Consider the following 13,573-nt stretch of genomic DNA (forward strand, 5'->3'; position numbering starts at 1 on the left):
TCATATTGGACAATGCAGCCCCTTCCAACAGAATGACTCCCCTGACCTGAATCTCCTACCTGCTGAGATGCCCAGCCAGGCCAGGACAGGGAAGTCAGAGCAGCTAAATCAATCATCGGGCTCCCCAAAATATTAGCCTAGGACTTTCTGGAACTCTTTTTCTTAGGGACTGGAAATCATAGAAAGAGCTGCTATCCGGTCCAGTGGTAACAGGATGGCTCTCTGGATGTGACCTAAGGACATGCCCTCCATGTTCTTTGGGGGTAGAGGGGGGTGGTGCTGAATGTCCCAGAGATGGAGCTGGCTGCATGAGTACCCTGACCAGTGGAAGGGCAGGCCAGCTCAGCTGTGCTTTTTACCAAGATCAGGGATTTTTTTGGTTGTTTCAACATTCTTGCCAACTGTGTTCCTGATTAACTCTGTGCTGGTGACCACAGCCTCTGCCCCCTCTAAACAGACTGAAATTGGGCTCTGAAAAAAAAAATTCAGTATTTAGGAAAACCTCCTCCAGTATCTATAATTTGGCTTCCACACAGGAATTGCCCTGGGGCTGTTTTGCTCCAATTGGGAGCCAGAAACTAATGGGCTCATTAACTAATGGGCAACAAGGATTTGGCTCTGCCTGTTGGAGGAGTCATCGCAGTCCCCTGCTTATGAATGTGCTTTTTGCTATAACCTAAATAAAGGCCCTTCTCCCTCCCCCTCTGGCTAGCTCCTCTCTGTCTCTCTGTCTCTGCCTATGTCTCTTTCTCTTCTTTCTGAGTGAAAGGGAGTTGTAGTGAGAAAAGAGGCTGGTTAGAGTAAAGCATCCACTCGCAACCGAGTCTTGGGTGGGGTTGGGGTTGGGTTGCGTTTTGTGGAATCCCTCCAGCTGCGGGAAGCTGGGGCTGATGGAGAGGGGATTGATGACAGGGGCCCACCTGAGTTGTAATTGACGATGTCCACTCCTAGCGCTGGGCTCTTCCGCTTCCGGGGCCGCCCCTTCTGGACCGTGCCGGTACCATTGAAGTAAGGCAGGGCCAAGCCGCCACTCTTGGCCGCCAGCTCGGTGTAACTCAGCTGCGGTGGATACTCCCCTTGCAAGAGGGTCTCGAAGTGCGCGCGGCAGTACACCAGGCTGTCCTTCATGCCAAAATGGTCGCCCGTGGTCAGGGTCTTGTTGCAGGTGGAGCAGGTGAAGCAACTCAGGTGGTAGACAGAGTCTCGGGCGCGCATGACCATCTCGGAGGCGGAGATGCCAAGGTGGCAGCGGGCACATCTCTGCACAGAGAACCTTCTAGAAGGAAACAGATTAGTCAGATCTCTGTTTGAGGCAAAGGCATTTACCACTCCTGGAGCTTGGTTAGCAGTGCCGCAAGACAGAGAACTTGGGGTGGGGAGCTCCAGGAGGAGAGGACACGGCCCCATTCAGACATTTATTGTATTTGTTTATTGAATTGTTCTGTTGAACCAGGACAAAGAATCCCTACATTAAAAACAGAGGGATCGGTAACTGAGCCTCACTTTCCTTCTCTGTAAAGTGGAGATTAAAAAGAAGCCCGCGCTAGTTCACAGTGCTATCGAACGAATATTAAATTGCGATGTCAGGGGAAAACATTTCGTCGATTACAAAAAGGTCTAAGAACTGGGTGTGGTCTAAGAACTGGGTGTGGGAGGTATTGTTATTTCTAGATGTGTGAGTATGCGTGCAAGCGTTAAAACAGAATCTCGGAGAAATGACAGTTTTGCAGCGAAAAACTTATTCTTTTTTTAGCCACCTCTGTCCTGGGCTGAGAGGGGAGCTAAAGCATCTGCACAAAGTTGTGTGTTTCCCAGTCCAGAAACATAGCCAGGCAGAGTCAATAAACACGCCTGCCGCTGAGTTTACTCACCAGTCTGGCGGGCACGGATCTAAGGGGCGGAAAAGGGAACTCGGAATTGAGTGGCTTGGGTTTGTAATTGACCTTTCCCTGGTCATTTACATGGTTTCCCCGCCACGCTCGAGAAAAACCCAACACCTTGCCTCCCGGGCCGCCAGTTCAGATGCAAGGCGTGGACCTTGCTCAATTCGCAGTAAACGGAAAATAATAATAATAATAAAGCTCTACTTTTGGTGAACGAAGACGCGTTTGTTTCAATCTTTCGAGGATCCCCCAGTTCCCTAAAACTAACAGAGAACTGTCCCCCAACCCCACCAATGTGTGATCTGCATTGATAAATCTCTAGACCAAGGGTGTCCCTCCCACCCTTCCTCATTGCCAATCTGGGGGCACTGGAACCTTCCTTGGTCTGGAGACTGATAACTGAATCCCCAATGGGCAAAAGGTAGCGGGACAAAGAGCGGACGCTTGGGCTCTGGGCAAAACGTCGGGCTGGTTGGCCCTCCAGTTGTAACTGGTGCGTAAGGGATAGAGGTGCACTACCTGTAATAATCCTCCTTGCAGTAAATGCTACCGTCCTTGGCGAAGCAGGTGAGCTCGGACTCGAGGGCCAGCTTACATTCACAGCACTTCAAGCACCTCAGGTGCCACTGTTTGTCCACGGCCAGCAGGTAGTACCTGTCCGAGATCTTGCCCCCACAGCCTGCGCACAGAGCGGGCTTCTCGGGGCTCAGAGGGGGCATGCCCTGCAAGGCAAACACACCGCGCGGCTGAGGAAGGTGCCGGATAGGACAGCACAAAGCCAAGCTCCCCCGCGCTGCGCGAGCCCAAGCGGTTCCCGAGCACACCTAGGGCCTGGACCACGTGCAAAGGCAAACGTCGGGGAACCTCTGCAATTGCCTCCTTTGCTGCTTACTGCCTTTCTGTGGCGTCTGCCTGAGTCCAGCGTTCGAGTCCTCCCGGACTATTTACTCGAAGGCCAGTTATCTCTAGCCTCTTTTTAAGGGGTCCGCGTTGACTATAGTTTGTATGTTCCTGAACTCGAATAATTACCAGCTAAAAAGGGTGGGTTTCAATGCGCACAAAATAAGACAACGGAAACTGGTACTAGGGACTGTGAAGGAGACTTGAAGGAACCCCGATTGTTTTCTTAAACAATGTTACATTTCTGTTTCACTAAAATCTTACGGTAGCGTGGTAATTAAAAGGGAGAGATGATATGTGTGCTCATAGTTTGTCTGACATTGTTTTGATCGTGATGTATGGGGTGGATATTGTTTTCCTCTAATTTTCAGGGTTATGGGTCCTTTCCTAGAAAGGATGTAAAGTGCTTGTTCCCCGGGAGGGTCCGCTGTCCGGTCTCTTCTGCACGGTCCCTCTTTCCTACGCAGGCATCAATATCCCAGGAGATCTTTGTCCTGAGAATCTTAGTGCCTAAGTTCCCGCCTGAGTCCTACTGATGTGGCCAAGCGTGGAAAAACCTCCTCTTAGAGAACTCAGTCCCCTAGCGAAACTCAGGTTTGGGTTGCTATTGTTGTTGTTTTTACACAGGATAGCCACAAAGGGGAGTGGGGGGGGGGAATTAATCTCTGGACTTTTCCCTCAAGACTAGCAAAAATGCTTGCAGTACTTCCACGAAACTTTAGCGGGCCTGGAAAGGGAAAGTTTCGCCTTTTACTCTGACTAGTCCCCTCACACGTAAACTGAAATCACATTGCAAATGTAGAAGCTCCCACCCGCTCAACTACGTGGCGGAACCCAAAACACCGCTGACCAGCCCAGAGCAATCTACAGAGTGGATGCACAGTTCTGTTTGGCTGAAATCATTTCCCGAGACTTTTGTAGTGTCCCCTCTTCAGCTGATAAGTGGAAAGGGAAGCACTGGAGTCTTAATTGGTTTTCTTTATTAAGCAGAAGTGACTTGTATTATGAATAGTAGTGACAGTGGTAGTTGCTTATATCGGTTAAAGGTTAGAATTGCCTCGCTCTTGGACTAGTCCCCGCTCCTTTGGATTCTTTTTTAATTCTATTTCCCACAACACGTTGCATGCGCCCTCTCAGGGAGCTGAATGCAGTCCTGTCTCACTAGAGAAGTCCAACCCGACTACCAGAGACTACGAAAAACGCTCGGTTTGGGGGTCCCTAGATCCGAGCGTCTGGAACCTCGCAAGTGGCCCGGTCGCGTTCCAGCCCACGGCAAAGGTGCCATCATGCACCCCAGAGCAGTGCCCCCAGAGCTCCTGCGTGTCTGGGGCTCCTGGGCAGCTCCGTCCGACCAAGGCCCGCGTCCAGCTCGCCCTCTGGCCGCTGCTCCCCACCCGGGAGGCGCCGGGGACTCGAGGGGGACAGGAGCGCGGGTCTGAGGTCTGCAGACGAAGGCATCCTCATCCTCTCACTCAAGGCACGGCACGCCCAGCTCTCCGACGGGGAGCGAGCTCCGGGTCTCTACTGCGTAGACGTTTCAAATCTGAAGGGAGGCCTTTTTTTAGTCCCCCAAGCAAGCAGACAGGAGAAAACCACCCGCGGGTGAAGAGAAGACGCGCTCACGAGCCGCCGTGGTGCGCTCGGCCGGCCCGGGAAGAGGCTCGCAGCGCAGAGCGCGCGCGGGCGCGGGGACCGCCGCCGCCGCAGGCCCTCCTTACCGCGTCGCGGCCGTTGAGCTGGGCGCCTTTGGCCAAGCGGGCCTCGGTCTTGGATCTGCGCTCCATCTCCTCCATGATGCCTTGAATGTGGCCTCCGGAGATCCCGTGGAAGAGCATGGCTGGGGGGCGGAAAGGACACGAGTTGTCTTCTGCTCGGCACCCCACTATTTCCATATACACACGCCCGGGGTTTTCAGCTCATCCGAATGAAGGAGTAGAAGGGACCGCAGAGGGCGAGGCGGTGGGGCAGAGCCGACACGCCGCGGACAGAAAGCAAGAGGGAGAGAGGGAAGAAGAAAGAAGCAGACAGATTGGAAATTTGGTCTACTTGGAAAAGAAAAAAGAAGGGGGGGGAGCCCCAGTGGCTCCGTGAAGGAGATGTGCAGAAAACAAACACGGGTGAAGGGGAAAGGAGAGGAAGAAGGCGAATCGTACTGCTCTGAGAGATCAAGTTACTAATGGGAAACAACTGCGGGGGTGGGGGGAGAAAAACAAAATCTGGTGAAGAAAGAAAATAGTTTTGAACACAAAGAAAGAAAAAGAAGTGGTATTTTCAGAGGTCCCTGGCTGCTTGCAAGTTCCCAGTGCCTGTAGGTTGGGTTGGGGACTGCTCCTGCCGGAGCTGGGTCCAATTTGTTAAGAGACTAAAGCCAGCCCATTTTTGATAATTTAGTAGGAGGAGTTCTCTCCCCGGAGCAGCCACGGATTTTTATTCAGACAACAAAGACCTGTCATACTCCTCTCAGCCCCCTGGTGATGGGCAAGCGGGGACAAACATTACAAAAGGGGGGGAGAAGAAGGAGTGAGAGGAGAAGAAGGAGTGAGACAAGAGGAGGCATTAACTTCCCCCCAAAAACACTCTCTCTCTCTCTCTCTCTCTCTCTCTCTCTCTCTCTCTCTCTCTCTCTCTCTCTCTCTCTCTCAAGAGTTCCCAGTCGTGTTTTAAAGGGGGAAAGGAACCCTTATTGTCCACTTGCCCTGGAACAGGAGGCAGAGAGCTCAACTATTTGGTCTGAGTTCAAGACCAGACCCCAACTAATGACATACAAAATGTCAGCTCCAACTTGGGTTTCCTCCTTGTGGAATTTCTGATCCCCACCCTGTGAGAATAGCACCACAAATACGTCAATATCGGACAAAAAAATATGTGCACTTCACTGAAGTGTAGATAATTGCCCCTCTTCTCCCTGCCATCTCTTCAGCTCACTTTTTAAAGCAACTCTCTGCAATCCTTCCTTCCCCAACTCACTGATTAATAGTGGGTCCCCTTACCTCCCTGATGATGTACCAGGGAGCTACAGCATCCCCTAAAGTGAAAGTGGGCTCACAGAGCCTAGGTTTCTAGAGTTTCCTTTTTTGTTAAAAGATTTTCTTTAAAAAATTAGTGTAAGGAACAGGGCAAGGACCGGAAAGCTCAGGCATGAGAGTGGACCATGAGCTAGGGTTAAGTGTTCTCTACCCAGTGCAGAGAGGCAGGAAAACTGGTGATTCTGGCCCTGTGGGCTGACACTTGACAATGTGATCAGCAACTCAGAGATTCCTGTTGCGCTTGGAAACCCCTCTCCCTAAGGAGAGATAGGCACTTGCCCTCTGTACGTGTGCTCCTCATACTGCCCTTGCAGGACTGTAAAACAGGATACACCACACATTTCAGAGGATGTGAAAGGGACTCCATGCAATGGAGGAGGGGGAAGGTGAGAGCTGACAAGCAGAATGGCAGTCCAGCACCTCACAAGAGGTGGGATTGTTCTCTGCCTCTGTTCCTGTTAGTGGCAGCCCCTCCTTGGCCCTATTAAAAGGCACCCTCAATACCCTAATATTGTCAATTCATTCAAATCATCAGAAGCCCTGCAGGGACCCAAAGCATGGCACAGTGGTGGGAACCAATCCGGCTTGAACCAGAGAGAGGAGGTAGCTCTCTTCTTCTTTCCTCCCTCTGGCCTGCCTCTGTTTCCTGTCACTCTCCATGGGTTTTACCAGCACAGCGGGCTTATGTCCTGATACAGCCAGAATCCTTCACTGGCATCCCTGGGTCCAGACTTACTTCCCTCAGTGAGGGGGAAATGATGTGGAACTGTGGCCAAATCTGCAATGATGAAGGAAGAAAAAGAGAAGGAGAAAGGAAAGAAGGAAGAGGGAAGAGAAGGGAGAGATAGAATAGGGATGATGGGGCAGGAGGAAGATGAGAGGGAAGGAGAAAAGGAAGGCTGAAGAGAGGGAAGGACTGGAGGAAGGGATGGAGGAATGAAGGGACAGAGGGATGGTAGGGAGGAGGAAAGGACGAAGAGCAGAGAAGGAGTGAGGGAGAGAGAGGACCCCAATGGAGCCGCCCCACTTCCTACACCCAGCATCATCCTCTGAAGCTGCTGGAGTCACCTTTTCCACCAAACCCCAAATTCCACTGCTTCCCTTTGCTTTTTCTCAGGGTCAAAAATAATGTTATTTGCAGATTGGACGCTGTTATGATCCTCTGGGTGCCAGAATACAGCTCATAAAACACAATTTCACACAAAAATGAAGCCAATCAACTGAACTAAGCTGGAGACCTCCCCCTCACTTTGGCAGCCCTACCGGACAGCAGGGCTGCTATTTACTGTAAGTAATGTAATTAGCCCCTTTGGATGGAAATCAATGAGCTTTTCAGACCCACGTGCACAACCAAAGCGCCCCTAGGAGGGGGTGGGAGCAGCAGCACTTTCAGAGACAACAGGTCCTCTCACAAAGGGGCAGATTGCCTTCACACCAACCCGTGGCTAAACCCACTCCACCCTGAGGAGAAAGAGAAGAAATGGCTGGGGTCTCCAGAAGAACATCACTCAGTTAGCCCGTGCAGCTCCAAGGAAAAAAGTAAACAAGGACCCTCAATCTAGGGGCCAGTCTCATCTGCTTTCTCGGCTAAACTGTTTGGAATTGGGTTTGGTTCTTGTGGGATTTTGGTTCTGCCCAGAAAAGGCAATAGTGAACACAAGCACACCACTTCTTTCTTGCAAGAGATAACGTTAATGAAAAGAATTAATGGAGAATGAATGAAGAGAAAGTTTAACAAAAAATGCCAGGAAAAAAAAAGCCAAAACTTTGTGAAGTCACCAGGGAAGCCAAGTACCGAATTTCCATCAGCCATCCCGCTATCCCGGTCTTTCATTCTTCATCTGTTCCAAACCCACTTGTTAGTTAGTCACCTAACTAACAGAGCAGGGCTTTTGCTTGGATGTTGGCTTTGTCCCTTTTCTTATAAAATTCAGATTATAAGTTCCTCCATAAACTAAGATTTGCTACCTCCTGTAAAGAAGTAAACTGCAAGGATTCTTCCTTCTCAGGCAAGACAGGAAGTTTATAGAAAGTTAGAGCTGGCTGGGGGCTGCTGGAGTTTGGAGGTCCCTGTTATTTCTACAGAAACAACCTCCCATCTGTCCAACCCTGATTCTCACACGGTTCCTTACAGAGGAGAAGGTGGGGCTGGGGGTTGCTACGAGAATTGGGTGTGTGACCTGAGGAGTTCTAATCTTTTGGAGCCCTGGGAGATTACCTAAAAGCGTCCCATCATCTCAAAGGATTGTAAGCACTGTAAGGAGAACAGCTTTGTGCCTCGACCTTCTCTCCCCTCTCAGGAGGATAGACCAGGTTCCTGCTTGCCGCAGAAAAGCCCATCAGAGCTCCATAAAAGCTGGAGAGCTCCCTCTTGGCTTGTTCAGTTCCTGGGGCTGAGCTGCTGCCTCTCACTGGGTCAGGTGCACAGGGTTCTCCCTCCTCCCACCAGAAATAAGAACTGCAGGCTCCTCTCTGAACTCAAAACTGTTAGGAGCAATGGGCAGAACCCTGGCAAGGTGCAGCCCTCCCCCATTCTTGGACACAGGCATTTCACTCCTTTCTGTTCCACCTATTTGGCTACTGTTAACAGAAAGGTGGATGACTATTCCAGTGGGATAGAGGAGCTGGAATGGAGGAGTTCAGGTCCTGAGATGAAGAGACAGTGAGCGTGGACACTTTGTTCTTGGGCTCCAACCCAATCAATCTCCCCAAAGAGAAGGAGAAAGGGAGTAAAGGGAATGAATAACTAGAGACTTTAGGATTCAGGAAGGTGCAAACCCAGCAAACCTGCATCTCTTGATAGAAGGTGACTGAATTTTTCTTTTGAGTTGAGTTTTGGAGGCCAAGACCCCTTAAAAGGGCAGAAGTCACCATTCCATCAGACCCTATTAAAGAATTGAGCATCCCCTATGGACTGAAAGGTGTGGCTCCGAAGCAGGGCTTTGGCTCAGTCGTGAACACCCTAGGGTGAGGGTGGGGGAGGAGTGGGGAAAGCAGCTTTGTCCTGGAGCTGGGAACCTGGCACTCAGCACCAGGCCACCCAGTCCTGGATGCTCGGCAAGGCACGAGGTGAAGAAGACTGGGGTGAGGTGAAGCAGCAAGGGGTACTCTCTAGCCTGGGAACGTAGAGAATCTCTAGGTGCAAACCTACCCCGGCCACAAGGTTGGCACAGCAGACTGGCTCTGCCACAGTAGTATCTCTCTGATTCAATCCCACTAAAAAGGCCTCTTTCAGATGCAAATGGATCGAGCGGAGCTGGGGTCCCAGGAGCCGATTTGCCCCTGCTCACTTGGCCCCGGATTTGGTCCGCGAGGCTGGCACACTAGGAGCCTGCCCTTCGGCGCACTCTGCCCAAGCACACCCTCCGCACACTCCCAAGCTTCCCGCCGACTGCTTGATCCCGTCAAACCTTGGTCCTTCTGCGGTTCTTTTCCAGCCCAGCGGCTGCCAAGTCTAGAACACAGCGCTCCTGAAAGCTGAAGGCCCTTTACGGGAGCTCTGCCGCGTCTTGGCCCTCTGTAGCCCCAGAAATAAAGGGAGACGTCCCGCACTGTGTCCGCTGAGATCGCGCAAAGAAATGGCTGCGCGAGGTTTGGACTGAACAAAAAAACTGGGTGAAGCCAGTTTCCAGTTAAGCTCTACATGGTGAGAAACGTTGTCTTTCAGCAGCCCCCTCCCCTTCCAGTTAGGAAACGCCCCCCAGCAACTCCGCGGAGGATCGCCAGCGCGTCCTCAAGCCCGCGAAGACAGGCTCAGTGTCACCGTGACCTCCGCTCCCGCCCCCATCCCGTAGAAAACCAAAGGCATTCACTCAAGAAGAAAGCAAAAGGTGGGAAAAGCAGAATCAGTAATCCTGTCTGGAGACTGAACGAGACTCTGTGTTTTAGAGCCTACGAAGCGCGATTTGATTTCTGAGACAAACACACACCCCTCTTCCTTCGCATCCAATAAAGGTGTGCACACGCATGTGTGTGTGTGTGTGTGTGTGTGTGTGTGAGCGCGCGCACGCACAGACACACAAACCCGCCGACCCAAGAAAAAGGACAGAGGAAAATGGGAAGGAACCTGGCATAGGACTCACCTGCCTCTAGAGTGGTGCCGTTCAGCATTCTCACAGCAAAAGGTGGTGATCACACCGTTCAGGCGGTTGTCCTGGAAGAGAAAAGCCTCCCTTCAGCTGGGTTGGCTGTTTGGCCCCGGGGGCCCCAAGCGCCTCCTACAACGAGGTGGGGCGTTTGGGAACCACTCTACCCGCGGCGACCTCAGCACCCAGGGGTGCCAGCCGCGCCTGCCTCAGGTAGGTGTCCGAGGCGCTCCTGGGGCGCACGGCCGTCTGGGCACACAACCAGTGTAGGAAAACACTCGGACAAGACAATCCAGATGGGAATCTTACCTTCAGGTTCAGATGGTCCCCTCAATATCCCGGTCCTGGGCAATGGAGAACGGGAGACGGCAGCCAGAGGTTCGGACCGGTCCCCAGGTTTCGCCAAGGGGTTCTCTGTTAATCCAAATAAACAAGCCGTTGAAAATAACTCTGTCTGTCTGTCTGTCTGTCTGTCTCGCGCGCGCTCTCTGTCTCGCTCTTTCTCTCTCTCTCTCTCTCTGTCTCGCCCTCTCAGTCTCTTGCGGAATTGACCCCAGTCCTCCACCTCTGACCTTCAGCTCCCTCCACCTGTCTTTTATTTTCTGTTTATGCCTCCGAATGGGAGGGGCGGGAGGAAAGAGTGGTGGGCAAGGGCACCGAAGCTGGCCGGTGCCCGGAGACACACTCTGAGGCTGCGTTCAGCCCTTCCAACCTCTCAATAATCAGGGGAGGTGTTAATGGAGGACTCGGCCGTAACAGAATCTCATAAAGCCGAGAGCATCTTGAGGCTTGGGCACAGTGGGAGGCTGGAGTCCCGCCGCGCGCCCGAGGCTCCCCGCCCCCGGGCGGGTCTTCGCCTTCCAGGAGCTCGAACCTTAAAGATGCTGCCGCCAGCTGGTGCCTGCATGGACGGTGAATGGGCGGTAGCTCCTGCGGGAAGCAGGGCTAAGCCATTGATTGCTAACAAGTCATATCCCCGCCTCCCCCCACCACGTTCTTCCTACGCTGTCGGATCTCGAAGACTGGACACCTGGGACCCCGCACTTGGAGACGCACCCGCCGCTCCCGGGCTGCACTCTCCGCTAGGTCAGACGCGAGGTTCTCGCTCCTTCACGGCCCTGGCTCGTAGGGGGTTGGAGTTAGAGATTTAGCTCCTTGGAGAAAACCGACTCAAGCCTGGGGGACTCAAACTGTAAGACACGACTTCTAGCCAAGGGAAAGGGTGGGGGTCGCCTACCTGATCTCAGGTTCCCGAGGGTCTGTATCGCCCTAGCTGTCCAGTGCTCAGTCTGGCCGCTGGGAAACCGAGGGAGAACCGGGAGACTGAGCCTCTGGCCAATTAATTACCCACTCTCCCACCGGTGTGCCCCTATACAGTCGGAATGGGGGCAAGGGATTACTGAGAGGCTCCCGCAGAAGGGGAAGTGGGTGTACGAGATTGGCCGCCCTGGGATGGGAGTCCGGGTGAGGACTCCGCCTTCCCTACCTGTCCCTCCCTCCTGCTATCATACTGTCTCCTCCAGGGTTTGTGGGCCGAAGGCGCGCGGGTTTGGGTGCACCTACCGTAAACACAGCATGGGCTGGGTGGCACGTGGGACCGGAACGGATAGACCACCTCTTTGCCTGCGAATAAACTCTGCTACATAATTTAACAGCGGTCAGGGTCCTGGAGCTGCAAGTCAAAGCCCTCTGGTTTTATGGTCACACCCCAAATCTCGGAATGATGTTTAGAGCACCCGGGGTAAGGGTCCCCTTTCTAGCCCAACACTGCTTCACTGACCAGTCCCACTCAACCAAATAGTCCCAGGAGTTTATCTTTCCCTTCAAAGCTCCCCCCCCCCCACTTTGATCTTCCCATCCCGACCTCCTTAGCTTTCTACTTTTCAAGGATTCACTCCCAAAAGCATAGTTGCTCTCATGCATTCCTGTCCAAAGTTCTTATCTTCTTTGGGATCACAAACCATTTCAGGTATTTGATTAAAGCTTACACAAGCACGCATGCACTGAAGTGCACATTGAAGATCACACTTTATAAAAAGTTTGGGTAGGAAAATGCCATCATCACAAATCTCCCGATCTCCCTAAAACTGAACATACCCAGGTTACTTTCTTACACTCATAATGGGGGGAACAGGGGAATGAGTGTGGATGTTCTGTGTTATGAAGTCAACGTTGACTCTGTCTGGGGAGCAGGGTCAGGGTGGAAAGGGTACTATATCACACAGCAAGGCATGCAGAAATAGTGGGGATGCTGGGTATTCCAGATAGTCTTAGGTAAAGATCGCTGTAGGATGGTCTCAGAAACCACATTTTCCACAGAGGCTCACAGGAAGATATTGGCACCCCCCCCCAAACTAAACTAACACACTCTCTCTGACGTGTGTGTCCGTCTGACTTTTTTTCCAAAGGAGGGATCTGTTTTAACAACTATAGTGCCCTTTGATTGTTGCAGGATAGGACAAAAATAGAACTGAGCCTTAAATCCTCCACCATGCCAGTGGTCTAGTCCACACACCAGAGCCTTCGCTCTGAGGTAGCAAGATGAAAATGGCAGGTGTTGACATGGAGGGGGAGGTTCTTTCTGGGCTGACCAGGTTATTAGGTCCCAAAGTGCTGGCAGGAAGGCAAAGTGCTGGTTGCTTTTTGCTGGGCAGTGGGCCCCCGTGTCTATACTTACGTCTGTTGACCCAAATGCCTGGCTGGTTCTGGTGGATGAAACAAATTGTGGAACAGGCACTGTGAACATTTAAGACAAGAAATGGTGAAGTTGGACAAAGACCTGTGCAGGGCTCAGGGAGCATCTTCCACATGTTGAAAGTCCCACGTCTCGCTGTGTGTGTGGGGGGAAGCCTTACGTTCTTTGGTCTGATAATCAGTGGGACCAGTGTGGCTTCAGAAGGGAGGGGAGTGAGCCTGGTAACCCACCTGCTGTGTGGACCGCAGCAGGCTGGACCCTTCCCCTGTGAATTGAATAACTCGTCTGGGGAATCTATCCCCCACTTTTGGGGGGGGGGACTCACAGGATCCCCCAGTTTCTGTTGGCTCTTTCCATGTTGCAAACAATGTAGAAATGAGGCCTTTGTAGCAGGAGTCTCCTGAAACTTTGAAAGTGAAGCAGTATCACAGTTGATTAAATGGGAGAGTATTTTCTGGGCACCCGCATGTGTTTGTATGCACACATCCAATAAGAAACCTGATTTTTACTTTTACAATGTGCAAATATAATATAGCTTGAGGCTCATGCAGCAAGGCCCATTTATGTGGCCATATTGTGTTTAATGTGGGAGCAGTCACCCCCACCACTACCCCTGCCCTGTGGTTCACAGCATCTCTTCAGAACCACATCGGAGAACTTCAGATCTGCCTCTTGGACTCCAGATGCAGAAAAAAAGTAAGAAGCCCCTCCCTTCCACCTCCACACAGACCAGTGCCTCTTTGGCTACTGTCATCAACAAGGTATAAATTTCTGGCAGGAAGAATGGTCCATCACTGAGGTCCACAAGAGGGTCACTCATGACAGACTTCTGCAGTCTTTCTTTTTGGGCCAGTTCCCTCCTGCAGAAAATGGGCTGAAGGAGGAAAGAGCCACTTCCAAGAAGAAAGTCTCAGGAAAACAAATTTCTATTTGCCAAAGGGTTTTCTCAAAATTCAGCCTTATATTGAGGCTCCTTTTCAAAAT

At 51.9% G+C, this 13,573-nt stretch overlaps 2 protein-coding genes across 2 annotated transcripts in view; both read right to left on the reverse strand.

Moving 5' to 3' along the window:
* Positions 1-9,938, reverse strand: part of LHX9 (LIM homeobox 9) — a 28,903-nt gene extending 18,965 nt beyond the window's left edge. Inside the window, exon 1 of the mRNA XM_004685482.2 lies at positions 9,892-9,938. Within this exon, the coding sequence (XP_004685539.1) occupies positions 9,892-9,919 (28 nt within the window). The 5' untranslated portion in view covers positions 9,920-9,938. The remainder of the gene's footprint in view (positions 1-9,891) is intronic.
* LOC105853798 (LIM/homeobox protein Lhx9-like) lies at positions 796-4,675 on the reverse strand. The gene is made up of 3 exons (XM_012726748.1): positions 4,502-4,675; positions 2,403-2,605; positions 796-1,276 (listed from the first exon to the last, which is right to left on the reverse strand). Exons 1-3 carry the CDS (start codon positions 4,673-4,675, stop codon positions 796-798), a joined length of 858 nt encoding a protein of 285 aa, XP_012582202.1.
* Positions 9,939-13,573: the final 3,635 nt, after the last annotated feature.

Source organism: Condylura cristata, unplaced genomic scaffold (assembly GCF_000260355.1).
Source record: "Condylura cristata isolate star-nosed mole 26May11 unplaced genomic scaffold, ConCri1.0 scaffold00018, whole genome shotgun sequence".
Lineage (NCBI taxonomy): Eukaryota > Metazoa > Chordata > Mammalia > Eulipotyphla > Talpidae > Condylura > Condylura cristata.

Bases quoted from the DNA above. Each gene is read 5' to 3' on its own strand.
- LOC105853798 (XM_012726748.1), bottom strand. From the start codon at position 4,675: ATGGAAATAGTGGGGTGCCGAGCAGAAGACAACTCGTGTCCTTTCCGC. The intron at 2,606-4,501 runs GTAAGGAGGGCC...TTTGCCTTGCAG, and splicing joins AGCTCAACGGCCGCGACGCG to GGCATGCCCCCTCTGAGCCC. The intron at 1,277-2,402 runs GTAGTGCACCTC...GTTTCCTTCTAG, and splicing joins TGCAAGGAGGATTATTACAG to AAGGTTCTCTGTGCAGAGAT.